Source organism: Mytilus galloprovincialis, chromosome 9 (genome assembly GCF_965363235.1).
Source record: "Mytilus galloprovincialis chromosome 9, xbMytGall1.hap1.1, whole genome shotgun sequence".
Taxonomy (NCBI): Eukaryota; Metazoa; Mollusca; class Bivalvia; order Mytilida; family Mytilidae; genus Mytilus; species Mytilus galloprovincialis.
This window is the reverse complement of record NC_134846.1, coordinates 73791318-73817678: the sequence shown is the minus strand read 5'-3', so window position 1 is coordinate 73817678 and position 26361 is coordinate 73791318. Positions and strand designations below refer to the sequence as shown.

The 26361-nt window shown below is 33.4% G+C and overlaps 1 protein-coding gene across 2 annotated transcripts in view; it reads right to left on the bottom strand.

Annotated features, from left to right (window-relative positions):
* Positions 1 to 6726: 6726 nt before the first annotated feature.
* The window catches only part of LOC143045904 (poly(A)-specific ribonuclease PARN-like), a 45871-nt gene continuing 26236 nt past the window's right edge, over positions 6727 to 26361 (bottom strand). For both annotated transcript variants that reach the window (XM_076218732.1, XM_076218733.1), the window contains 2 exons: positions 7643 to 7773; positions 6727 to 6904 (listed from right to left, as the gene is read on the bottom strand). In XM_076218732.1, coding sequence (XP_076074847.1) covers positions 6849 to 6904; positions 7643 to 7773 — 187 coding nt within the window. In that variant the 3' untranslated portion in view covers positions 6727 to 6848. The remainder of the gene's footprint in view (positions 6905 to 7642; positions 7774 to 26361) is intronic.

The window sequence follows — 26361 nt, the reverse complement described above, 5'->3', positions numbered from 1 at the left end:
ATGCAGTTTTTGGCTCATAACACAAAAACCAAAGCAGAGCAAATTTGAAAAGGGGTAAAATTGTTTATCAGGTCAAGATCTATCTGCTCTGAAATTTTCAGATGAATCTGACAACCCGTTGTTGGGTTGATGCCCCTGAATTGGTAATTTTAAGGAAATTTGCTGTTTTTGGTTATTCTCTTGAATATTATTATAGATCGAGATAAACTGTAAACAGCAATAATGTTCAGCAAAGTAAGATTTACAAATAAGTCAACATGACCGAAATGGTCAGTTGACCTCTTTAGGAGTTATTGCCCTTTATAGTCAATTTTTAACATATTTTCGTAAATCTTAGTAATCTTTTACAAAAATCTCCTCCTCTGAAACTACTAGCCAAAATTAATCTAAACTTGGACACAATCATCTTTGGGGTATTTAGTTTAAAAATGTGTCCGGTGACACGGCCATTTAACTAAGATGACCGCCACGGCTAAAAATAGAACATAAAATGCAGATTTTGGCGTATAACTCAAAAACCAAAGCCTTTAGAGCAAATCTGGCATGGGATAACTTGTTTATCAGGTCAAGATCTATCTGTCTTGAAATTTTCAGATGAATCGGACAACCTGTTGTTGGGTTGATGCCCCTGAATTGGTAATTTTAAGGAAATTTTGCTGTTTTTGGTTATTATCTTGAATATTATTATAGATAGAGATAAACTGTAAACAGCAATAATGTTCAGCAAAGTAAGATTTACAAATAAGTCAAATGACCGAAATGGTCAGTTGACCCCTTTAGGAGTTATTGCCCTTTATAGTCAATTTTTAACATATTTTCGTAAATCTTAGTAATCTTTTACAAAAAGCTCTTCCTCTGAAACTACTAGCCAAAATTAATCTAAACTTGGACACAATCATCTTTCGGGTATTTAGTTTAAAAATGTGTCCGGTGACACGGCCATCTAACTAAGATGACCGCCACGGCTAAAAATAGAACATAAAATGCAGATTTTGGCGTATAACTCAAAAACCAAAGCCTTTAGAGCAAATCTGGCGTGGGATAATTTGTTTATCAGGTCAAGATCTATCTGTCTTGAAATTTTCAGATGAATCCGACAACCTGTTGATGGGTTGATGCCCCTGAATTGGTAATTTTAAGGAAATTTTGCTGTTTTTGGTTATTATCTTGAATATTATTATAGATAGAGATAAACTGTAAACAGCAATAATGTTCAGCAAAGTAAGATTTACAAATAAGTCAACATGACCGAAATGGTCAGTTGACCTCTTTAGGAGTTATTGCCCTTTATAGTCAATTTTTAACATATTTTCGTAAATCTTAGTAATCTTTTACAAAAATCTCCTCCTCTGAAACTACTAGCCAAAATTAATCTAAACTTGGACACAATCATCTTTGGGGTATTTAGTTTAAAAATGTGTCCGGTGACACGGCCATCTAACTAAGATGACCGCCACGGCTAAAAATAGAATATAAAATGCAGATTTTGGCGTATAACTCAAAAACCAAAGCCTTTAGAGCAAATCTGGCGTGGGATAATTTGTTTATCAGGTCAAGATCTATCTGTCTTGAAATTTTCAGATGAATCGGACAACTTGTTGTTGGGTTGATGCCCCTGAATTGGTAATTTTAAGGAAATTTTGCTGTTTTTGGTTATTATCTTGAATATTATTATAGATAGAGATAAACTGTAAACAGCAATAATGTTCAGCAAAGTAAGATTTACAAATAAGTCAACATGACCGAAATGGTCAGTTGACCCCTTTAGGAGTTATTGCCCTTTATAGTGAATTTTTAACATATTTTCGTAAATCTTAGTAATCTTTTACAAAAATCTCCTCCTCTGAAACTACTAGCCAAAATTAATCTAAACTTGGCCACAATCATCTTTGGGGTATTTAGTTTAAAAATTTGTAAGGGTTCCACGGAACCCAGTGTCTCGCCTACTTTTGCTGTTAATCGCAGACTCAACAAAAATGAGAAAAAACATCAATAAAAATTACCCTCTCGATACTGTCTTTTGATTAAAAGAAGCTCCCAAGTTTGGTAAAAAATCCAGGATAGTTTATGAATCTAATAAATGTTATATAAACTTTAACTGCAGACTGTATGTAATGTTAACTGGAAGAAAAATTAAGTCCATTTATAGGTAAAATACGGAAATAGTGAATTCTTTTTTTACAAAATTTACTTCTGAATAATATCTTATGATCATAAACAAGCTTCTGTCCAAGTTTGGTACAAATCAAGGATAGTTTATGAAAGTTATTAAAATTTTAAAAACTTTAACCACAGAGTGAATGTAATGTTTCCTCGCAGAAAAACTAAGTCCATTTATAAGTAAAATATGGAAAAGTGGAAATTTATTTTTACAAAATTTTCTTCTTGATACTATCTTATGATCATAAACAAGCTTCTGTCCAAGTTTGGTACAAATCAAGGATAGTTTATGAAAGTTATTAAAATTTTAAAAACTTTAACCACAGAGTGAATGTTATGTTTCCTCGCAGAAAAACTAAGTCCATTTATAAGTAAAAGACGGAAAAAATGGAATTTTATTTTTACAAAATTTACTTCTGGATACTATCTTATGATCATAAACAAGCTTCTGTCCAAGTTTGGTACAAATCAAGGATAGTTTATGAAAGTTATTAAAATTTTAAAAACTTTAACCACAGAGTGAATGTAATGTTTCCTCGCAGAAAAACTATGTCCATTTATAAGTAAAATACGGAAAAGTGGAAATTTATTTTTACAAAATTTTCTTCTTGATACTATCTTATGATCCTAAACAAGCTTCTGTCCAAGTTTGGTAGAAATTCAGTATAGTTTAAGAAAGTTATTAAAATTTCAAAAACTTTAACCACAGAGTGGTACACACCTATGACGGAATGTAGGATCGCTTTGTCTCGCTTTTTCGACTAAAGTCGAAGGCTCGACAAAAATGTGTCCGGTGACACGACCATCTAACTAAGATGACCGCCACGGCTAAAAATTGAACATAAAATGCAGATTTTGGCTTATAACTCAAAAACCAAAGCATTTAGAGCAAATCTGGCATGGGATAATTTATCAGGTCAAGATCTATCTGCCTTGAAATTTTCAGATGAATCCGACAACCCGTTGTTGGGTTGCTGCCCCTGAATTGGTAATTTCAAGGTAATTTTGCTGTTTTTGGTTATTATCTTGAATATTATTATAGATAGAGATAAACTGTAAACAGCAATAATGTACAGCAAAGTAAGACCTAAAACAAGTCAAAATGACCAAAATGGTCTATTGGCCCCCTAAGGAGTTACTGTCCTTTATAGTCAATTTTTAACAATTTTCATAAAATTTATATGTATACTTTATTATGTTTTGACCTCTTGTACACTTTTGTGTCTGAGGAAATAAAACATTTTGTCTTGTCTTGCCATCACCAAAACACAATTTTGTCATGAATCAATCTGCTTCCTTTGTTTAATATTCACAAAGACCAAGGTGAGCGACACAGGCTCTTTAGAAACTCTAGTTCTGAAACAATAGCATAACATCACAACATAGAAAAAGTGATACTTATTAAAATTAGCATCTGCCTAAAGTACACTTCATTCCAAAATTACGGTTTTTCAACAAAGATGTAGTATTTTGTCCTCTAACCTTTACTTTCAATTGAATCGAAGAAAAAAAATTACCAAGTTATATGTTCAGTTTTGATTCAAAAGAGTTTCTACTTAATTACTCAAAGTAAACCCTGTAAAATAAATTGATTCTCAAAATCCCCAATTTTTAACATAAAAGCCAAATTTTCCATAAATATAATGAACCTAGTGATGAACCCATTTTGTTTATCTCTGTATTTAAAGAAAATCATTTGTAGTATCCATCCCAAAATTCTTTGATTTTAGTGCCTATTTCTAAATTTTTTGTGCAAAAAAAAAAAATTATGTCACTACCCCCCCCCCCCCCCCCCCCCCTCTTTTTTAAAGGTTTGCATTATTTTTTTTTTTATTGCCAACCATAGGTCAGTCATTTGAACAAACATATTCAACAAACACCAACATAAATATAACATGTTAGTTGGTTTATATGGTGGAAATTGTCTGGTATGATAGCAAACAAATAAAATATTGACCTACATGAACAGTTTACACCCCTAATATGACTCAATTTGAATTATCCGCCATTGATTTAAAATATGTTTACCCAGAGATATTTTTTCATTAATGATTAGCTAAATACCTAATCTTTAAGTGTAGTGAGTCATGTTTTGGCTATATTTCTGCAAAAAAAATATTTTAGGGACCAATTTGTTCGATTTTGACTCTTTTTGCTTAAGATCCACAGTACCTAAAATAGCTATTACCTCTGACATTCTATACTGTATTTCACCGTATATGATGTACTTTAATAAATATATCTTTATAAAGCATATTCTGTTGTTCATTTAATGGTAAACTATTAAAAGCTATCTGACATAATAAATGAGCTGTTCATATTTGAAATTTTGTCATTTTGAGGTAAATTTTTCCTTGGTTGCTAAGGAAAATTATGTTCCTTAGCAACCGACAATAAGGACTGGGATGATTAAGATTTTAATGTGATTTTTATGAATAATGCAACTAACTTTGATGTTAGAGGTAGTTTTTCTATCACATTATTTTTGTATGTGGCCAGCTGTTGGTTGATGCATACAGAGAATTGATGTTAAGAAGTTAGCTAACGCCGCCGCCGCCGCCACCGTCGGATAACTATCCCTATGTCGAGCTTTCTGCAACAAAAGTTGTAGGGTCGACAAAAATAGTGGGTCTTTTCACCACCACATTCCCCAAAAACCACCAACAACCACTAAGAAAAAACTGTGATATTATACAATAAAACGATAAAACAAATTAAATTATGTATAATTTTATCAATTTTTAGATTTATATGGGCATCATTTTTATGTGAAAATCGATAATCAATATAAGGAAAAACGTCTCCGGAGTCATCACTTTCCGGATTACATTGCTGTGTTATTAAAATAATAAAATTCAAACTTATTCATAAGTAATCAATTCAAGTATCCTCGATCTCTGTTCACGGTTACCGTAGTTGTGTAGCCAAATCAAATACGAAGTTACATACAGTTAAAACAAACGAAAATTCCAAAATTTTGGCGCAAACGAGGTTAACGCAATCTATACTTGGGGTAATTTTTAGTGTTTAAAATAATTTAACGTTTTATAAACTGCAAATTTACAGAAAAATTAACAGATCAATGATATTTGATCATATTTTAGGTCAACAAATATTCTGATCACTGAGTTTGTGCTACCCTGGGAGGTCAACCGTCAGCCAGTATTGGTATCGACTAATTGGTTGTTAACACTCACCAAAGATACCAGACTTACATTTTTTTTCGTCTACATTACTTAGCAATGACGTAGTTCGAGCATTGAAAACCGTGTCATACAAGCAGATACATAGAATACATTATTATACATTATATGTCTGATAAAAAGGTTAATGATATGTCAAGATAGGGATTTATCAGTGACACTCTATAAAGGAATATATATAGTGTGTCTAATTTTATGAGTGCAGGTAAATGTTCTCTTGAAAACAAAAAAAATTGACTGAAAACTTGGAAGTTGACTAAATATTGATAAAGCTATTAAGGCCTTCTTGTGCCTTCAAATGACCAGTCTTTTACAGGTGTGCATTCTTCAAAAATTTATCTAGTTACAAAATAAGAAATGTTGTAGCCCAAACTAATGCCTTCAAGATTTTGCTTTATTTTAAACAATATAAAGATTTTATTGGATTATGTCTGTCGAACACACCTGAGTAGACATCACTGGACACAGAAGATTAGATATAAAAAAAACAATACATATTTAACAAGTCAATATAAAAAATAAATACTGACATATTTTGTTGAATTCATTTTCTCAAAGTAGTAAATTTAGAAAAATGTTGGACTGAATGTTATATTCCTGAATAAGTACGGATTATTTCCAAATAAAAAACAAGTGGATTAAACTGTGTCACCCTTAAACTATGCATATTTGGGTTTAGTATTTAAGTGGAAATGTTTCTATACAAAAAATTACATCAAAGTTCAGTACAATGAAGCCCCTCAAACAAGAGTTGACATATTCATATCTTCATAACAACATCAGATGTGGCTGTGTATTTATACATCCTGGACTCATACGGGTCCTGGACTCATATGGGTGCTGTCCTCATTTATAGCCAAACTTTGGTGGATAGTTGACTCATTGGTAATCATATCATCAAAGGCAGATTAGCGCTGTGTCAGAGGGACAGGCATATCTTTCAATCCTGTGTCAGAGGGACAGGCATATCTTTCAATCCTGCTTAACACTAAATATAGCTTACCTTTTACCAATTATAAAAGCTTTATATTGAACAATTATCCATGACGATGATTTCAAGTAACTCTTGATAAATGCTCTTATCCCATTTGAAGTGTGAAAATGAGGTTGAAATCAGTTGCCTGTCTGATGTCTCAGATTACATAGACTCCAAATTCTTATTTACAAAAGTGAAAATCTGAACTTTCAACAGATATAAATATTCTTTTATTTTTGCCTTCAGTGATTTTAATTAAAGTTAAAACAAACAGGATATCACTGTAGCTCAAATGAATGTGACAAGGTTACTTTTCTTTCTGCAATCATGTCTGATAGATCTATATCTCAATACCAATCGCCAACTAAAGGTAAACAAAATGCCTAGAACAATTCAACAATTTTTAATTTCCTTTGTAATTGTATTATGGTCAACACAATAACTTGAATTATCTTTAGCACTTGTACATATTCTAATTGATCAGTTTAATAAGACAGATATGATCAAGATCATCCCCAGTTTTCTGGTTCTTCAAACATCTTCACATCACCATCACCTCCAGTTACTGTAAAAAAAGTTATGAAAGGCAATGAATACCATGAAAATTACACTAAATTAAATGAATACTACTGTCATACAAGTTAGCGGATTAGCTAGCTTTAAAACCAGGTTTTATCCACTATTTTCCACACAAGAAAATGCACATACCAAGTCAGTAATATGACAGTTGTTATCCATTTGTTTTATGTGTTTGAGCTTTTGATTTTGCCATTTGACTACAGACTTTCCTTATTGATTATTCCAAGTAGTTCTTGTGATTTTACTTTTTGCTGGTTAAAAGCAATATTTTCCTTCTGTAAGGTGTCATGCCTCATTTCAAATAATATGTTAGTTTGGCTTATTTTGTAATATTTAACACAACTTTTTAAAAGTTTGTTTAGTTTAGTTACTGAAAATAAAACTAGTAGACTATTGATAACTCTGAAATTACAAAAGATTATGTTTAACTTATCTTATAACAGCAAAGCTATAACATCTGTCTTAAAAGTAAGTTATTTAAGTTTGCAAGAATTACATATAGACATCATTCCACACTTGATGCCCCCTACAAAGTATACATAAGAGCATATTAATTTTAGTGTGCAAGACAGTGTTCACAAGATGTTAAAGATCTGTCTTTTATGCTATTATGTGTTAGCTTGTGCACCATAAAAAAAAAACATATGTGAAATCATTAAGTTTTATTGGTTTCAAATTGTAAACAACTATTAATCATAAAAAAAAATTAGCTAAAGATGCATACCTTTATTCTTATTTGTGTTAGGTTTTCCATTTTTAGCAGATTTTTTCAAAGCATCAGCATAAGAAGGGATTTCGGGAGCTATGATCTCTGATAAAGAAGGAGTGATGGATCTGGACACAAAGGGTGGAGCACTGAAAAAGAAAAAAAAAAGAAAAAAGTCAATGATTATTACAATATATATGCTTTGTAATTGATTCCTGGAAAAAAATCCTGGTAAGACAAAAACCAGATAACTTTATGTCTTAGCTGGTAAAAAACAGATAACTTTACAATCTCAGATAAGACAAAGACCAGAAAACTTTACAATTTTGTCTGTTGAAACGAAGACCAGAAAACTTTATAGTGGCTGGCAAGACAAAGACCAGTTACTTAACAATCTTGGCTAGTAAGAATAAGACCAGATAAATTTACATGGCTGGTAAAACAACGACCAGAAAACTTTATAGTGACTGGTAAGACGAAGACCAGTAACTTAACAATCTAGGCTGGTAAAACAAAGTCCAGTTAACTAAACAATCTTGGCTGGTAAAACATAGACCAGATAACTTTACAATCTTGTCTGGTAAAACAAAGACCAGATAACTTAACAAGTTAACTTTGCTGTGGCTGATAAGACAAAGATCAGATAACTTTACAATCTTGGCTGGTAAGACAAAGACCAGATAACTTTACAATCTTGTCCGGTAAAACAAAACCCAGATAACTTTACAATCTTGTCTGGTAAAACAAAGACCAGATATATATACTATCTCACCCTAGGTTAGTCAAACACCTGATAAATTTAAGTACATAATTGGCTGGTAGGTCAAAAACTAGAAAAATGTACATTCTTGGTTGGTAAGACGAAGACCACATAACTTTAAATTCTTCACTGATAAGACAAAGATCAGATAACCCTACAGTATTTGCTGATAAGACAAAGATCAAATAACCCTACAGTATTTGCTGATAAGACAAAGATCAAATAACCCTTCATTATTGGCTGATATAAAGACAAACGCCACATAACTTTACTAGCTTTGCTTGTCAGATTATAACTAGATAACTTTAGACAAAACCAAATATCTTAATATTCTTGACTGGTAAGACAGAGATCAGATAGCTTTACATTATTGGTTTAAAAGAAAAAGATCAGGTAAATTTACATTATTTACTGGTGAGACAGAAACCAGAAAAGTTCACATTCTTGCATGGTAAGAGAAAGACCAGATAACTTTACATTATTGTCAGGTAAGACTTAGGACCAGATAACTTAACATTATTGGCAGGTAAGACTTAGGACCAGATAACTTTACATTATTGGCAGGTAAGTCTAAATAAAGGCATCAGTAGTATACCGCTGTTCAAAACTCGTAAATCTATGGACAAACAAAAAAAAAAAAAAAAAAAAAAATCGGGGTAACAAACTTAAACTGAGGGAAACGCATTAAATATAAGAGGAGATTAACGACATAACATTAAAATGTAACACACACAGCAACGGACTAAGCATTAGACAAAATCCGATGAGAATAACAAATATAACATCAAAACCAAATACATGAATTTGGGATAGAAAAGTACCGTGACACGTCTTATAGTAATGTGAATTCACACTGAAATATAGGTGAAAACAAACGACATAACGGAAACACTACGTAAAAATGTTACACACACAGAAACGAACTATGATATAACAATGGTCATTTTCCTGACTTGGTACAGGACATTTTTAAAGAAAAAAATGGTGGGTTGAACCTGGTTTTGTGGCATGCTAAACCTCGCACTTTAATGGCAATGTTAAATATAACATTAAAATGACAACATAATATTACAGGACTACAATACAAATAAATAGGAGAACGTATTAGGCAAAGAAACACATGAATAATAGATAACAAAAGGCATCAGGTTTAAAATTCAATACGTCAACAACGCGCCTCGTCCCCACAAGACTACCAGTGACGCCCAGATATAAAATTTCGAAAGTAAAAAAAAAGGTACAAAGCTGTACAGCACTGAGGATTAAAAGAATGTAAAGTTATATGGTCTTTAAAACCAGACAAAATTACAATCTCAGCTTGATAAGACAAAGATCAGATAACTTTACAATCTTGACTGATAAGAATAAGACCAGATAACTTTAGTCTTGACTTGTAAGACAAAATAAAATTACCTTTACAATATAAGCTGATAAGACAAAGATCGGATAACTCAACTTTCTCGGCTGATAAAACAACGATCAGATACTTTTACGACTTTGACTGATAAGACAAAGACCAGATAACTCAACATTCTTGGCTGGTAAGAAAAAGACCAGATAACTTAACATTCTTGGCTGATAAGACAAAGACCAGATAACTTTACATTCTCGGCTGATAAGACAAAGACCAGATCACTTTACATTCTCGGCTGGTAAGACAAAGACCAGATAACTTTACGACTTTGGCTGATAAGACAGAGACCAGATAACTTTACAATATTGGCTGATAAGACAAAGACCAGATAACATTACAATCTTGGCTGGTAAGACAAAGACCAGATAACTTTACATTCTTGGCTGATAAGACAAAGACCAGATAACATTACAATCTTGGCTGATAAGAATAAGACCAGATAACTTTACATTCTTGACTTGTAAGACAAAATAAAATTACCTTTACAATATGAGCTGATAAGACAAAGATCAGATATCTCAACTTTCTCGGCTGATAAAACAACGATCAGATACTTTTACGACTTTGGCTGATAAGACAAAGACAAGATAACTTAACATTCTTGGCTGGTAAGAAAAAGACCAGATAACTTAACATTCTTGGCTGATAAGACAAAGACCAGATAACTTTACATTCTCGGCTGATAAGACAAAGACCAGATAACTTTACGATATTGGCTGATAAGACAAAGACAAGATAATATTACAATCTTGGCTGGTAAGACAAAGACCAGATAACTTTACATTCTTGACTGGTAAGACAAAAACCAGATAAATTTACATTCTTCACTGGTAAGACAAAGACCAGATAACTTTACATTCTCGGCTGGTAAGACAAAGACCAGATAACTTTACGACTTTGGCTGATAAGACAGAGACCAGATAACTTTACAATATTGGCTGATAAGACAAAGACCAGATAACATTACAATCTTGGCTGGTAAGACAAAAACCAGATAACTTTACATTCTCGGCTGATAAGACAAAGACCAGATCACTTTACATTCTCGGCTGGTAAGACAAAGACCAGATAACTTTACGACTTTGGCTGATAAGACAGAGACCAGATAACTTTACATTCTTGACTGGTAAGACAAAAACCAGATAACTTTACATTCTCGGCTGATAAGACAAAGACCAGATCACTTTACATTCTCGGCTGGTAAGACAAAGACCAGATAACTTTACGACTTTGGCTGATAAGACAGAGACCAGATAACTTTACAATATTGGCTGATAAGACAAAGACCAGATAACATTACAATCTTGGCTGGTAAGACAAAGACCAGATAACTTTACATTCTTGGCTGATAAGACAAAGACCAGATAACATTACAATCTTGGCTGATAAGAATAAGACCAGATAACTTTACATTCTTGACTTGTAAGACAAAATAAAATTACCTTTACAATATGAGCTGATAAGACAAAGATCAGATATCTCAACTTTCTCGGCTGATAAAACAACGATCAGATACTTTTACGACTTTGGCTGATAAGACAAAGACAAGATAACTTAACATTCTTGGCTGGTAAGAAAAAGACCAGATAACTTAACATTCTTGGCTGATAAGACAAAGACCAGATAACTTTACATTCTCGGCTGATAAGACAAAGACCAGATAACTTTACGATATTGGCTGATAAGACAAAGACCAGATAATATTACAATCTTGGCTGGTAAGACAAAGACCAGATAACTTTACATTCTTGACTGGTAAGACAAAAACCAGATAAATTTACATTCTTCACTGGTAAGACAAAGACCAGATAACTTTACATTCTCGGCTGATAAGATAAAGATCAGATAACTTTACATTCTTGGCTGATAAGACAAAGACCAGATAAGTTTACATTCTCGGCTGGTAAGATTGATTGATTGTTGGTTGCTTAACGTCCAGTGGCAAATATTTCATGCATATTCAGGACGAGAACAAGTTCACAATAAATACAATAAGTAGGTTGATACGATAGAGGCCATCCAGGATGATGGTCGGGGAAATTTGGACTACCACTGGAAAATGAGGGTATTTTGGATAGGGACAGAAATTTTGCCTTGCAACAGGCCACCTACGGACCCCTCAAAAGAGTTGTTGCAAGGGTTCTTAACGTGCAAAGAGCGTGGCACTCTCTTGACACGAGGCATCGGATTTAAAGTCCCCCTTCTGACCGGACGTGACTGCGAACTTGATACATCCCGCACAGCAAAACGGACGCCCTACTTCGGCAAGCGTTTTACTGCCGGTCGGGAGAAGACCAAGTGACCATATTTCTATACCCCAGTCACCCTTTTGGGTCGGCTGGTAAGACAAAGACCAGATAACTTTACAACTTTGGCTGATAAGACAAAAACCAGATAACTTTACGATATTGGCTGATAAGACAAAGGCCAGATAACATTACAATCTTGGCTGGTAAAACAAAGACCAGATAATTTTACATTCTTGACTGGTAAGAATAAGACCAGATAACATTACAATCTCGGCCGATAAGACAAAGACCAGATAACTTTACATTCTTGCCTGATAAGACAAAGACCAGATAACTTTACATTCTTGGCTGATAAGACAAAGACCAGATAACTTTCCATTCTCGGCTGATAAGACAAAGACCAGATAACTTTACATTCATGACTGATAAGAAAAAGACCAGATAACTTTACATTTTTGACTGGTAAGACAAAGACCAGATAACTTTACATTCTTGGCTGGTAAGACAAAGACCAGATAACTTTACATTCTTGGCTGATAAGACAAAGACCAGATAACTTTACATTCTTGACTGGTAAGACAAAGACCATATAACTTTACATTCTTGACTGGTAAGACAAAGACCAGATAACTTTACATTCTCGGCTGATAAGACAAAGATCAGATAACTTTACATTTTCGGCTGATAAGACAAAGATCAGATAACTTTACATTATAAGCTGGTACAACAAAGACCAGATAACTTAACATTTTTGGCTGATAAAACAAATATCAGATAACTTTGCATTCTGGGCTGGAAAGACAAAGACCAGATAACTTTACATTCTTGACTGGTAAGAATAAGACCAGATATTTTTACAATCTCGGACGGTAAGACAAAGACCAGATAACATTACATTCTCGGCTGATAAGACAAAGATCAGATAACATTACAATCTTGGCTGGTAAGACAAAGACCAGATAACTTTACATTCTTGGCTGATAAGACAAAAACCAGATAACTTTACATTTTTGGCTGATAAGACAAAGACCAGATAACTTTACATTCTCGGCTGGTAAGACAAAGACCAGATAACTTTACATTCTCGGCTGGTAAGACAAAGACCAGATAACTTTAAGACTTTAACTAATAAGACAAAGACCAGATAACTTTACGATATTGGCTGATAAGACAAAGACCAGATAACATAACAATCTTGGCTGATAAAAATAAGACCAGATAACTTTACATTCTTGACCTTTACAATATGAGCTGATAAGACAAAGATCAGAAAACTCAACTTTCTCGGCTGATAAAACAACGATCAGATACTTTTACGACTTTGGCTGATAAGACAGACAAGATAACTTAACATTCTTGGCTGGTAAGAAAAAGACCGGATAACTTAACATTCTTGGCTGATAAGACAAAGACCAGATAACTTTACATTCTCGGCTGATAAGACAAAGACCAGATAACTTTACGATATTGGCTGATAAGACAAAGACCAGATAACATTACATTCTCGGCTGATAAGACAAAGATCAGATAACATTACAATCTTGGCTGGTAAGACAAAGACCAGATAACTTTACATTCTTGGCTGATAAGACAAAGACCAGATAACTTTACATTCTTGACTGGTAAGACAAAAACCAGATAACTATACATTCTCGGCTGATAAGACAAAGAACAGATAACTTTACATTCTCGGCTGGTAAGACAAAGACCAGATAACTTTACATTCTCGGCTGGTACGACAAAGACCAGATAACTTTAAGACTTTGGCTAATAAGACAAAGACCAGATAACTTTACGATATTGGTTGATAAGACAAAGACCAGATAACATAACAATCTTGATAAGAATAACCCCAGATAACTTTACATTCTTGACCGTTACAATATCAGCTGATAAGACAAAGATCAGAAAACTCAACTTTCTCGGCTAATAAAACAACGATCAGATACTTTTACGACTTTGGTTGATAAGACAAAGACAAGATAACTTAACATTCTTGGCTGATAAGACAAAGACCAGATAACTTTACATTCTCGGCTGATAAGACAAAGACCAGATAACTTTACGATATTGGCTGATAAGACAAAGACCAGATAACATTACAATCTTGGCTGGTAAGAAAAAGACCAGATAACTTAACATTCTTGGCTGATAAGACAAAGACCAGATAACTTTACATTCTCGGCTGATAAGACAAAGACCAGATAACTTTAAGATATTGGCTGATAAGACAAAGACCAGATAACATTACATTCTCGGCTGATAAGACAAAGATCAGATAACATTACAATCTTGGCTGGTAAGACAGACCAGATAACTTTACATTCTTGGCTGATAAGACAAAGACCAGATAACTTAACATTCTTGGCTGATAAGACAAAGACCAGATAACTTTACATTCTTGGCTGATAAGACAAAGACCAGATAACTTAACATTCTTGGCTGATAAGACAAAGACCAGATAACTTTACATTCTCGGCTGGTACGACAAAGACCAGATAACTTTAAGACTTTGGCTAATAAGACAAAGACCAGATAACTTTACGATATTGGTTGATAAGACAAAGACCAGATAACATAACAATCTTGATAAGAATAACCCCAGATAACTTTACATTCTTGACCGTTACAATATCAGCTGATAAGACAAAGATCAGAAAACTCAACTTTCTCGGCTAATAAAACAACGATCAGATACTTTTACGACTTTGGTTGATAAGACAAAGACAAGATAACTTAACATTCTTGGCTGATAAGACAAAGACCAGATAACTTTACATTCTCGGCTGATAAGACAAAGACCAGATAACTTTACGATATTGGCTGATAAGACAAAGACCAGATAACATTACAATCTTGGCTGGTAAGAAAAAGACCAGATAACTTAACATTCTTGGCTGATAAGACAAAGACCAGATAACTTTACATTCTCGGCTGATAAGACAAAGACCAGATAACTTTAAGATATTGGCTGATAAGACAAAGACCAGATAACATTACATTCTCGGCTGATAAGACAAAGATCAGATAACATTACAATCTTGGCTGGTAAGACAGACCAGATAACTTTACATTCTTGGCTGATAAGACAAAGACCAGATAACTTAACATTCTTGGCTGATAAGACAAAGACCAGATAACTTTACATTCTTGGCTGATAAGACAAAGACCAGATAACTTAACATTCTTGGCTGATAAGACAAAGACCAGATAACTTTACATTCTCGGCTGATAAGACAAAGACCAGATAACTTTACGATATTGGCTGATAAGACATAGACCAGATAACATTACATTCTCGGCTGAAAAGACAAAGATCAGATAACATTACAATCTTGGTTGGTAAGACAAACCCAGATAACTTTACATTGTTGGCTGATAAGACAAAGACCAGATAACTTTAGTCTTGGCTGGTAAGACAAAGACCAGATAACTTAACATTCTTGGCTGATAAGACAAAGACCAGATAACTTTACATTCTCGGCTGATAAGACAAAGACCAGATAACTTTACGATATTGGCTGATAAGACAAAGACCAGATAACATTACAATCTTGGCTGGTAAGAAAAAGACCAGATAACTTAACATTCTTGGCTGATAAGACAAAGACCAGATAACTTTACATTCTCGGCTGATAAGACAAAGACCAGATAACTTTAAGATATTGGCTGATAAGACAAAGACCAGATAACATTACATTCTCGGCTGATAAGACAAAGATCAGATAACATTACAATCTTGGCTGGTAAGACAGACCAGATAACTTTACATTCTTGGCTGATAAGACAAAGACCAGATAACTTAACATTCTTGGCTGATAAGACAAAGACCAGATAACTTTACATTCTTGGCTGATAAGACAAAGACCAGATAACTTAACATTCTTGGCTGATAAGACAAAGACCAGATAACTTTACATTCTCGGCTGATAAGACAAAGACCAGATAACTTTACGATATTGGCTGATAAGACATAGACCAGATAACATTACATTCTCGGCTGAAAAGACAAAGATCAGATAACATTACAATCTTGGTTGGTAAGACAAACCCAGATAACTTTACATTGTTGGCTGATAAGACAAAGACCAGATAACTTTAGTCTTGGCTGGTAAGACAAAGACCAGATAACTTTACATTCTTGGCTGATAAGACAAAGACCAGATAACTTTATATTCTTGACTGGTTAGACAAAAACAAGATAACTTTACATTCTTGACTGGTAAGACAAATACCAGATAACTTTACATTCTGGGCTGATAAGACAAAGACCAGATAACTTTACATTCTCGGTTGGTAAGATTTATTGATTGATTGTTGGTTGCTTAACGTCCAGTGGCAAATATTTCATGCATATTCAGAACGAGAACAAGTTCACAATAAATACAATAAGTAGGTTGATACGATAGAGGCCATCCAGGATGATGGTCGGGGAAATTTGGACTACCACTGGAAAATGAGGGTATTTTGGATAGGGACAGAAATTTTGCCTTGCAACAGGCCACCTACGGACCCCTCAAAAGAGTTCTTGCAAGGGTTCTTAACGTGCAAAGAGCGTGGCACTCTCTTTACAGGAGGCATCGGATTTAACGTCCCCCTTCTGACCGGACGTGACTGCGAACTTGATACATCTCGCACAGACAAACGGACGCCCCACTTCGGCAAGCGTTTTACTGTCGGTCGGGAGAAGACCAAGTGACCATATTTCTATACCCCAGTCACCCTTGTGGGTATGCTGGTAAGACAAAGACCAGATAACTTTACGACTTTGGCTGATAAGACAAAAACCAGATCACTTTACGATATTGGCTGATAAGACAAAGACCAGATAACATTACAATCTTGGCTGGTAAGACAAAGACCAGATAACTTTAGGGAGCTACCATTTGATTTTTATGGGGGGGCTAGGATGAAATTTGAAAAAAATAGGCAGGACAGGAGTTTTGAGTAAAAAAAAAGGCAGGATGAGACACTTGCAAAAAAAAAAAGTCAGGACGACAATTTAGGTAAAAAAAAAGTCAGGATAAACTAAAAAAAAAAGGCAGGACCGAACAGAGTGAAAAATAAAAAGGCAGGACAGAGATTACAGCTAAAAAAAAATGCAGGACAAAATTTTTCATCCTAGCCCCCCCCCCATAAAAATCAAATGGTAGCTCCCTTACATTCTTGACTGGTAAGAATAAGACCAGATAACATTACAATATCGGCTGATAAGACAAAGACCAGATAACTTTACATTCTTGACTGATAAGACAAAGACCAGATAACTTTAGTCTTGGCTGATAAGACAAAGACCAGATAACTTTACATTCTCGGCTGATAAGACAAAGACCAGATAACTTTACATTCTCGGCTGATAAGACAAAGACCAGATAACATTACATTCTTGGCTGATAAGACAAAGACCAGATAACTTTACATTCTCGGCTGATAAGACAAAGACCAGATAACTTTACATTCTTGGCTGATAAGAAAAAGACCAGATAACTTTACATTTTTGACTGGTAAGACAAAGACCAGATAACTTTACATTCTTAGCTAGTAAGACAAAGACCAGATAACTTTACATTCTTGGCTGATAAGACAAAGACCAGATAACTTTACATTCTTGGCTGATAAGAAAAAGACCAGATAACTTTACATTTTTGACTGGTAAGACAAAGACCAGATAACTTTACATTCTTAGCTAGTAAGACAAAGACCAGATAACTTTACATTCTTGGCTGATAAGACAAAGATCAGATAACTTTACATTCTTGACTGGTAAGACAAAGATCAGATAACTTTACATTATAAGCTGGTACAACAAAGACCAGATAACTTAACATTTTTGGCTGATAAAACAAATATCAGATAACTTTGCATTCTGGGCTGGAAAGACAAAGACCAGATAACTTTACATTCTTGGCTGGTAAGACAAAGACCAGATAACTTTACATTATTGGCTGGTACAACAAAGACCTGATAACCTAACATTCTGGGCTGATAAAACAAATATCAGATAACTTTGCATTCTGGGCTGGAAAGACAAAGACCAGATAACTTTACATTCTTGACTTGTAAGACAAAGACCAGATAACTTTACATTATTGGCTGGTACAACAAAGACCAGATAACTTAACATTCTTGGCTGATAAAACAAATATCAGATAACTTTGCATATTGGGCTTGAAAGACAAAGACCAGATAACTTTACATTCTTGACTGGTAAGAATAAGACAAGATAACTTTACATTCTAGGCTGATAAGACAAAGACCAGATAACTTTACATTCTTGACTGGTAAGACAAAGACTAGATAACTTTACATTATTGGCTGGTACAACAAAGGCCAGATAACTTAACATTCTTGGCAGATAAAACAAATATCAGATAACTTTGCATTCTGGGCTGGAGAGACAAAGACCAGTAACTTGACATTCTTGACTGGTAAGAATAAGACCAGATAACTTTACATTCTAGGCTGATAAGACAAAGACCAGATAACTTTACATTCTTGACTGGTAAGAATAAGACCAGATAACTTTACATTCTCGGCTGATAAGACAAAGACCAGATAACATTACAATCTTGGACGGTAAGACAAAGACCAGATAATTTCCATTCTTGGCTGATAAGACAAAGATCAGATGACTTTCCATTCTTGGCTGGTAAGACAAAGACCAAATAACTTAACATTCTTGGCTGGTAAAACAAATATCAGATAACTTTACATTCTTGGCTGGTAAAATAAAGATCAGATAACTTAATAATCTTTGCTGGTTAGACAAAGACTATAAAACTTTCATCTTGGCTTGTTAAACAAATACCAAATATCTTTACTTTTGAATTAATAAAAAAATATTTGGTTAGGTCTTTTACCAAGTTTCCAAAAGTGCAAACAGATAAAAGGAATATGCATGATACAAATATGTCATTTAAAAAGTACTTTTAAATACATTTAACAGCATTATAAACAATTAACATTTAGAGTTTTAAAGTGCAGATGATGTGAAAAAACAAGTCAAAATGTATAAATAAATACTCGTACTGAAAAGACCCACAACAGGAAAAGCGTAATTGCTCTGTGTATATTTATAGTACAACTGACGTAATTTTATCAAATAAGCTGCAGGAAATAAGTCAACATACTAAAATTAAGATTTATTTTTAACACTGTCCAAAGATTTTAATTTGTAAACTTAAGGATTTGAATCTGTATTTACAAATTTTGTTGGTAACATTTTGAATGCAAGTCTAAAACAGACTACATCACTTAAGATTTTTTTTTTCTGTTGCAAATATTTTAGATGACTTGTTTTGAACATGAACAGATTTAAAATAATATTGGTATATATCCATTAACAAAGGCAACAGTAGTATACCGCTGTTCAAAATTCATAAATCGATAGAGAAAAAAAAAGTCCGGGTTTCAAACTAAAACTGAGGGAAACGTATCAAATATAAGAGAACAACGACACAACACCGAAATGTAACACACACAGAAATGAACTATAATGTAACAATGGCCATTTTCCTGACTTGGTACAGGGCATTTTATGTAACTAGAGGCTCTCAAGAGCCGGTATCGCTCACCTGACTCTACTTGGGTTTTTGAAATCATATACATAAAAGATAAAATTTGGCTACAAAGTTAGAAAACTTGGTAAACACCTCTAAAAGAAGAAATTTGAATGTATTCCCCATAGGGTCCTATGTTAAACTAAGTCCTGCCACTGGTGGCCATCTTGGATGTTTGATGGATGACAAAGAAACAACACTTGGTCAGCAACTCATTAGGAACATTCATGCTATGTTTTGTTTCATTCCATTCAATGGTTCTCTAAAAGAAGTCATTTGTATGTACTTCCCATAGGGTCCTATGTTAAACTAAGTCCCCTGCTGGCGGCTATCTTGGATGATGGATCGGCTACAAAGTAACAACACTTAGTCAGCACCTCATAAGGAATATTCATGCCATGTTTGGTTTCATTCGATTCAGTGGTTCTCTAAAAGAAGTCATTTGTAGGCATTTCCCATAGGGTCCTATGTTAAACTAAGTCCCCCGCTGACGGCCATCTTGGATAATGGATCGCCTACAAAGTAACAACACTTGGTCAGCACCTCATAAGGAATATTCATGCCATGTAGGGTTTCATTCCATTCATTGGTTCTCTAATAGAAGTCATTTGTATGCATTTCCCATAGGGTCCTATGTTAAACTATGTCCCCAGCTGGTGGCCATCTTGGATGATGGATCGGCTACAAAGTAACAACACTTGGTTGGCACTTCATAAGGAACATTCATGCCATGTTTGCTTTCATTCCATTCATGAGTTCTCTTAAAGAAGTCACTTGTATGCATTCCCATAGTGTCCTATGTTAAACGAAGTCCCCTGCTGGTGGCCATCTTGGATGATGGATCGGCTACAAAGTAACAACACTTGGTCAGCACCTCATAAGGAACATTCGTGCCATGTTTGGTTTCATTCCATTTAGTGGTTCTCTAAAAGAAGTCATTTGTATGCATTTCCCATGGGTTCAATGTTAAACTAAGTTCCCCGCTGGCAGCCATCTTGGATGAAGGATCTACTACAAAGTAACAACACTTGGTCAGCACCTCATAAGGAGCATTCATGACATGTTTGGTTTCATTCCATTTAGTGGTTCTCTAAAAGAAGTCATTTGTATGCATTTCCCATAGGTTCAATGTTAAACTAAGTTCCCTGATGGCGGCCATCTTGGATGATGGTTCGGCTACAAAGTAACAACACTTGGTCAGCACCTCATAAGGAACATTCATGCCTTGTTTGGTTTCATTCCATTCAGTGGTTCTCTAGAAGAAGTTCAAAATGTAAAATGTTTACGACGACAACGACAGACGACGACAGACGCCAAGTGATGAGAAAAGCTCTCTTGGCCCTTCGGGCCAGGGGAGCTAAAAATGGTTGGTTGAACCTGGTTTTGTGGCATGCCAAATGTCCCGCTTTAATGGCAGTGTTAATTATAACATTAAAATGACAACATTACACAACAGGGTTACAATAAATAAACAGATAAATGGGAGAAAATATAGGACAGAGAAACAAACGAATAATTGCCATTAAAAGGTAACAGGTTAAAAAACATTTTCATACGCCAGACAGAACTATGCTCAGATGTAAAAAGTTTGAAAGCCATAACAACTACAAAGTTGAAGATCGCCGAGGACCAAAAGTTCCAAAAAGTTGTGAAGCCAGGGTTATCCGCCTGGAACAAAAACATCATTATTATCAAGAATAATGCGTCTCTGGTGTATTAAATTACAAGCCTGGTACATAGATTTTTCATTATAACTGAGAACCTCTGTTTTGTGCTCATTAAATAAGTGTTGTGTTAAGCACTTTCACAACATTTTGGGAATCATTCCTATTCTTCATATCATTGTGAAATTTACAAATACTTTGAAGAACAATCTTCTTTTTCATGTGCCCTATAAATTAAAGTGTTTTACATTGGTATGTAGAAAGATGCATCCTTGCAGAAGGATGTGTAAAATGTTGGAGGAATCCCTGGGAAAAACCCAAATTATTGCTGTGCAGTTGCAGCCTGCTTAGAAATTTTAAGATTGCTATCATTTATCTGTTCATTCTATTTCTTTTTAATATGCTTCCTCTAACATATGTGTTTATTGACCTCTGGGCAGCTCCTTGCTTGTTACCCTTTCATTATCATAGCAGAAGGACATTTTGTGTACAAACACATTTTTTTTCATTCTGTTTTTTCCTTACATGTCTGTCCTGTAACTTATATATTTGATTGCTTTGTTTGACTCCCTTCATTATAAAAGAAGAAAAATGGTGTGCATAATAGTTATTGAAAAACTGGTCATTATAGTGATATATGGACTGCCCAAAGTACAGTGGAATTGACTAAGATAGCAATAATGACTGAGTCGTATGGTGGTACATGTATCACAATAATGACCAGTTCTTCAATAACTATTATGTTATTTCATGGCAGAACCATGTCTTTCAAAATTCTCATAAACTCAAATGGTTAAAAAAAACTCAGTTATTGTGCAATCTTTATAGGAAAGAGTGGAGACCAGTCATAATGATAACTAATAGTAACTTCCATTCATTTAAGTGCAATTTTTTAGTATATGAAAACAAAATAAAGATTTCTATAATTCTATAATTAATGCAACATATGGTAAACAATTCAACAACTTCAATATAAAATTGAAAACAGGAAAAATGTTTTATTAAAGGACATCTCTCTAAACAGAGAAACCCCACCCCGCTGGTCATTAACATGGAAAAGTCTGTTAACGACTGTATTTCTGGTGTTTTCTTAGACTGTTGAAAACTGAAAGAAAATATTACTGAAGAATAAAGAATGTCATGTGGCCCCCTGTTATCAAATCAGCGACCAATTTAGGAATGACCGTAATATTTTTTCTGTCTATGAAGAAGTAACATAAAAAATTTGGTGCACACTGAATAACACGAGTAGCGGGTTATTTAACAGTGTGCACCACATTTTTTATGTTATTTAGAATAGACAGAAAAAATATTAGTCATTTCTTAATTTAATTCTAAATTCCATTTTAAACCGTAGAAAACCATGAAAAAACGTTGATGACGTCACGGTCACATGACTAAATTATGTCTATGGGCTCATAACAAAATAACGTCAGCCAATCAGAAGACGTGTTACATCCAAAATTAAATTATTATGAAATAACATATGATTGTTTATCCTATTTCTAAAAGATATGACTTTCCTGTAACTTATGTTTGTAATTGCCCTCTTGGCAACTCCTTGTTTGAACATATTATCATGGACAAAGAAAAAAAAAATATTCTGATGGAATGCTTTCAGTAATGAGATATTTCTGATAAATCTTCTTTCGTTTACTCTAAATATTGAAAAAAACAATCACATTGTTTCTGAGACATGATAAACATTTGAATGGTGTCAAAAAAAATCAACAAAATTCATTTTGAGATGTCTATCATAATTTTTTTTTAGAAGATTGCATTGTGAAGCAAATACAAAATTTTACAAATTTGCGGCAATAAAATAATAATAAACCAAATGTGTACCTTAGCTGTAGGTGATTGTGCAATAATATATCAGTTTAATTGCATGTACTAGAATTACCAGTTAAATATTAGATATCTTAACAGTGACATATATTGATTTTGCATTAGATTAGTTCAGGAAATGGATGTACTTTAAAATTATCATGTAACACGGACTATGGTTAAAACCTATTTACATGGAACATTGTATAAAACTATCTAAAGTTGATTTTTCAGCAATGATAAAAATATTTTTTTAGATGGGCATTTCAAGATATCATTTTCTTTTTTGTTCCGCATGAGTTAATATCTTTGGTGCACATGTACTCGATGTCTGGAAGTATAAACTTTAAAGTAAACATGAATAACAAAATTTTCAGTACTTTGCAGTATGATTTTAGATTTTTAAACATTTGGAATGCATTTTCAGAGTCATTATTTCAAAAATTACATATCAACATCCAGAATTGTCTGGAAACCAAATGTGGACAACAACAATGTAATACAAGCATATAACTGCAAAAATATTATGGTCGTATAAAAACTGAACATGAACAAAGCAGAAACTAAATTAAGGAACAAGGCAAGGTATAAACAAGAATTAATCCAATTAGAATGAACATATCATTGCAATAGAACACAAAATAATGTCACACCTGACAACTCTTTTGACTAGGTTAGCTAGAAATGGTGTCTTCAACCTATGCCAACATTTGGAAAATATATATTCAACTTATGCCAACATTTGGAAAATATACTTTCAACTTATGCCAACATTTGGAAAATATATATTCAACCTATGCCAACATATTTTCATACAATTTTATACCTAAATTTCAAAATGTTGGCATAGGTTGAATGAACAGCTAGAAATATATTTCTTTGATCTTATTCAAAAAGAGTATTTTCGTACCATTAATTTCTTTTAAAACCTTGAAGTTATTCAGCTAATCATTTAAATTAACATATTCCTATTAAAGAAAACTATAAAATGTCTGAAATTAAACAACTTTTATCTAAATGAAGAAAATAGTAACATTTGATTGCACTTTTCACAGGTAATCTGTTGATTGTTACATAATTTTCTCATATTGTATCAGTTTAAAACTAGTGTCACTGTGAGGAAGAAAATATCTATCTTAAGACTGGGTGTGTATGCACATTTATATTTACAGATGCATTGTTCACTTGGCTAAAACTGAAAATAATTAATGTTATCATAAAATTGTTAAGTCACAAGTAATAGCTTGATACCCATACAAAACTTTTCTTATATTTAAGAAAAGAAATAACATATGAGAATTTCATATAAGTTACAAATTTCCATTTCATTAACTGTAAGAAACAGTATATAAATTTTGAAATATCTACATTATGCTTCCTTAAGACAAGGAAAAGTTGAACAAAATTTATCACTTTATCTTTTTCTATTCTGCACTTTATGGGAAAATGTCAGGGGTAAAATTTTAAGACCTCCTATCATGTAAACAACATTTTAAACTATCTCTAATGACTTTTCAAAGCTCATTAAGCATGTAGATTTAAGATTTGGTCTTCATGTTGCATGTTTAAAATGATATCAAATTGTTACTTTTAAATCAGTTTATCAACTTAATGACATACTCCAAAAGGACAGTAAAACCTCTTTTTCCAAACTTCTTTGTAATAGTAAATGTAGAGCGAGTTACATATGTTATCTCATCAAATTAAAAGAAATGACATATTTAAAGCAAGAGATAAAAATAACTGCTTATTATGGAAACAGATATCAGATGCATTATCAAGGATACTTCATTGTATTAAGTCCTTTTAATTTTAGAACATCACTCTATTCCTACTTACTGAGACCTTGAACCACAAAAGCAATGAGGATCTTCCTCTTTAAAAGAGAAATAACCAACCTAAGTGTATGTGATAAGAAATAACAATGTTGATAGAAAATATAATTGGAAATCCCACTTATCTAAATATTGGGGGTCAATTTATAGCTACCATGTCCTTGACCTTTGATCAAGTGACATTGAAAAAAGAAACCACTTATCTGCTTAAATGAAAATGACTTACAGACTAGAGAAGAGAGTTATAAGAATGATTGATGGATGAATGGATTAATAAAAAACTGTATGCTATGTTTTACGGGTGCCACATGTGGAGCAGGATCTGCTTACCCTTCCGGAGCACCTGAGATCACCCCTTGTTTTTTTGGGGGGTTCATGTTGTTTATTCTTTAGTTTTCTATGTTGTGTCATGTGGGCTGTTTTTTGTTTGTCTTTTTTCATTTTTAGCCATGGCGTTGTCAGTTTGTTTTAGATTTACGAGTTTGACTGTCTTTTGGTATCTTTCGTACCTCTTTTAGCAAGGGGTATACAAACAACTTTTCATGTAAGAAAGTGAGAATTTATCACTAAGGGTTTCTTTAATCTGTTAAATTCTTAACTTTTAACTATGTGACAACAAAATCCACAAGTTATTGTCTGGAAACTATTAAATGCTATTTTGAACCCCTTTTTAGGCCCTTAATTCCTAAACTATAACCCCCAAAATCAATCCCAATTTTCCTTTTGTGGTTTCAAACCTTGTGCTTAAATTTCATAGAGATCCATTCACTTAAACTAAAGTTATTGTCCAGAAACTAAGTGTCTTTGGACGTCGTGGATGAAGATGACATATCAATATATGACTGCAAAAAATAAAAAACTGACATAATGTATAATTTCTGTCTAAAGACTTGGGGAATGAACCAGTTTAAAAAAATTTTTACTCAAACTCTGAACTGAGAATACAAGATTTTTTTCATAATGAAACACTTCACACATCACTTAAACTTCTTAACTAAATTTCACATGCCCCTATTAATTTCTCTAGTCATAAGCAACATTTCTGAGGCTTAATTTAAATTTTGCAAATTCACTCTCTATAACATTGTCTAGTAATACACTAAACTACATTCTTTTTAAACTGAGCTTATCATGAACTTGAATTGTAGATGCTGATAGTGCTACCAAAAGAAATGTGATTTTGTCTACTCTTTTGTGGCTCACATGATTACCCCCCCCCCTCCCCCCTCAAATAATAAAATCAGCAAAACAAACCAAACAAAAAACAACAAAAGTACACAAAAATTAAACAATCAGCTTTTCTATATAACTATTACTATTTACTTCATCACTCTATTGCCAGCAAAATCAATGAAAAACTTCTTTTTAATAATATCAAAAATTCTGTCAATTCATCACCTTTTAACTGAAAAAAGTAGAGTTAAGATCT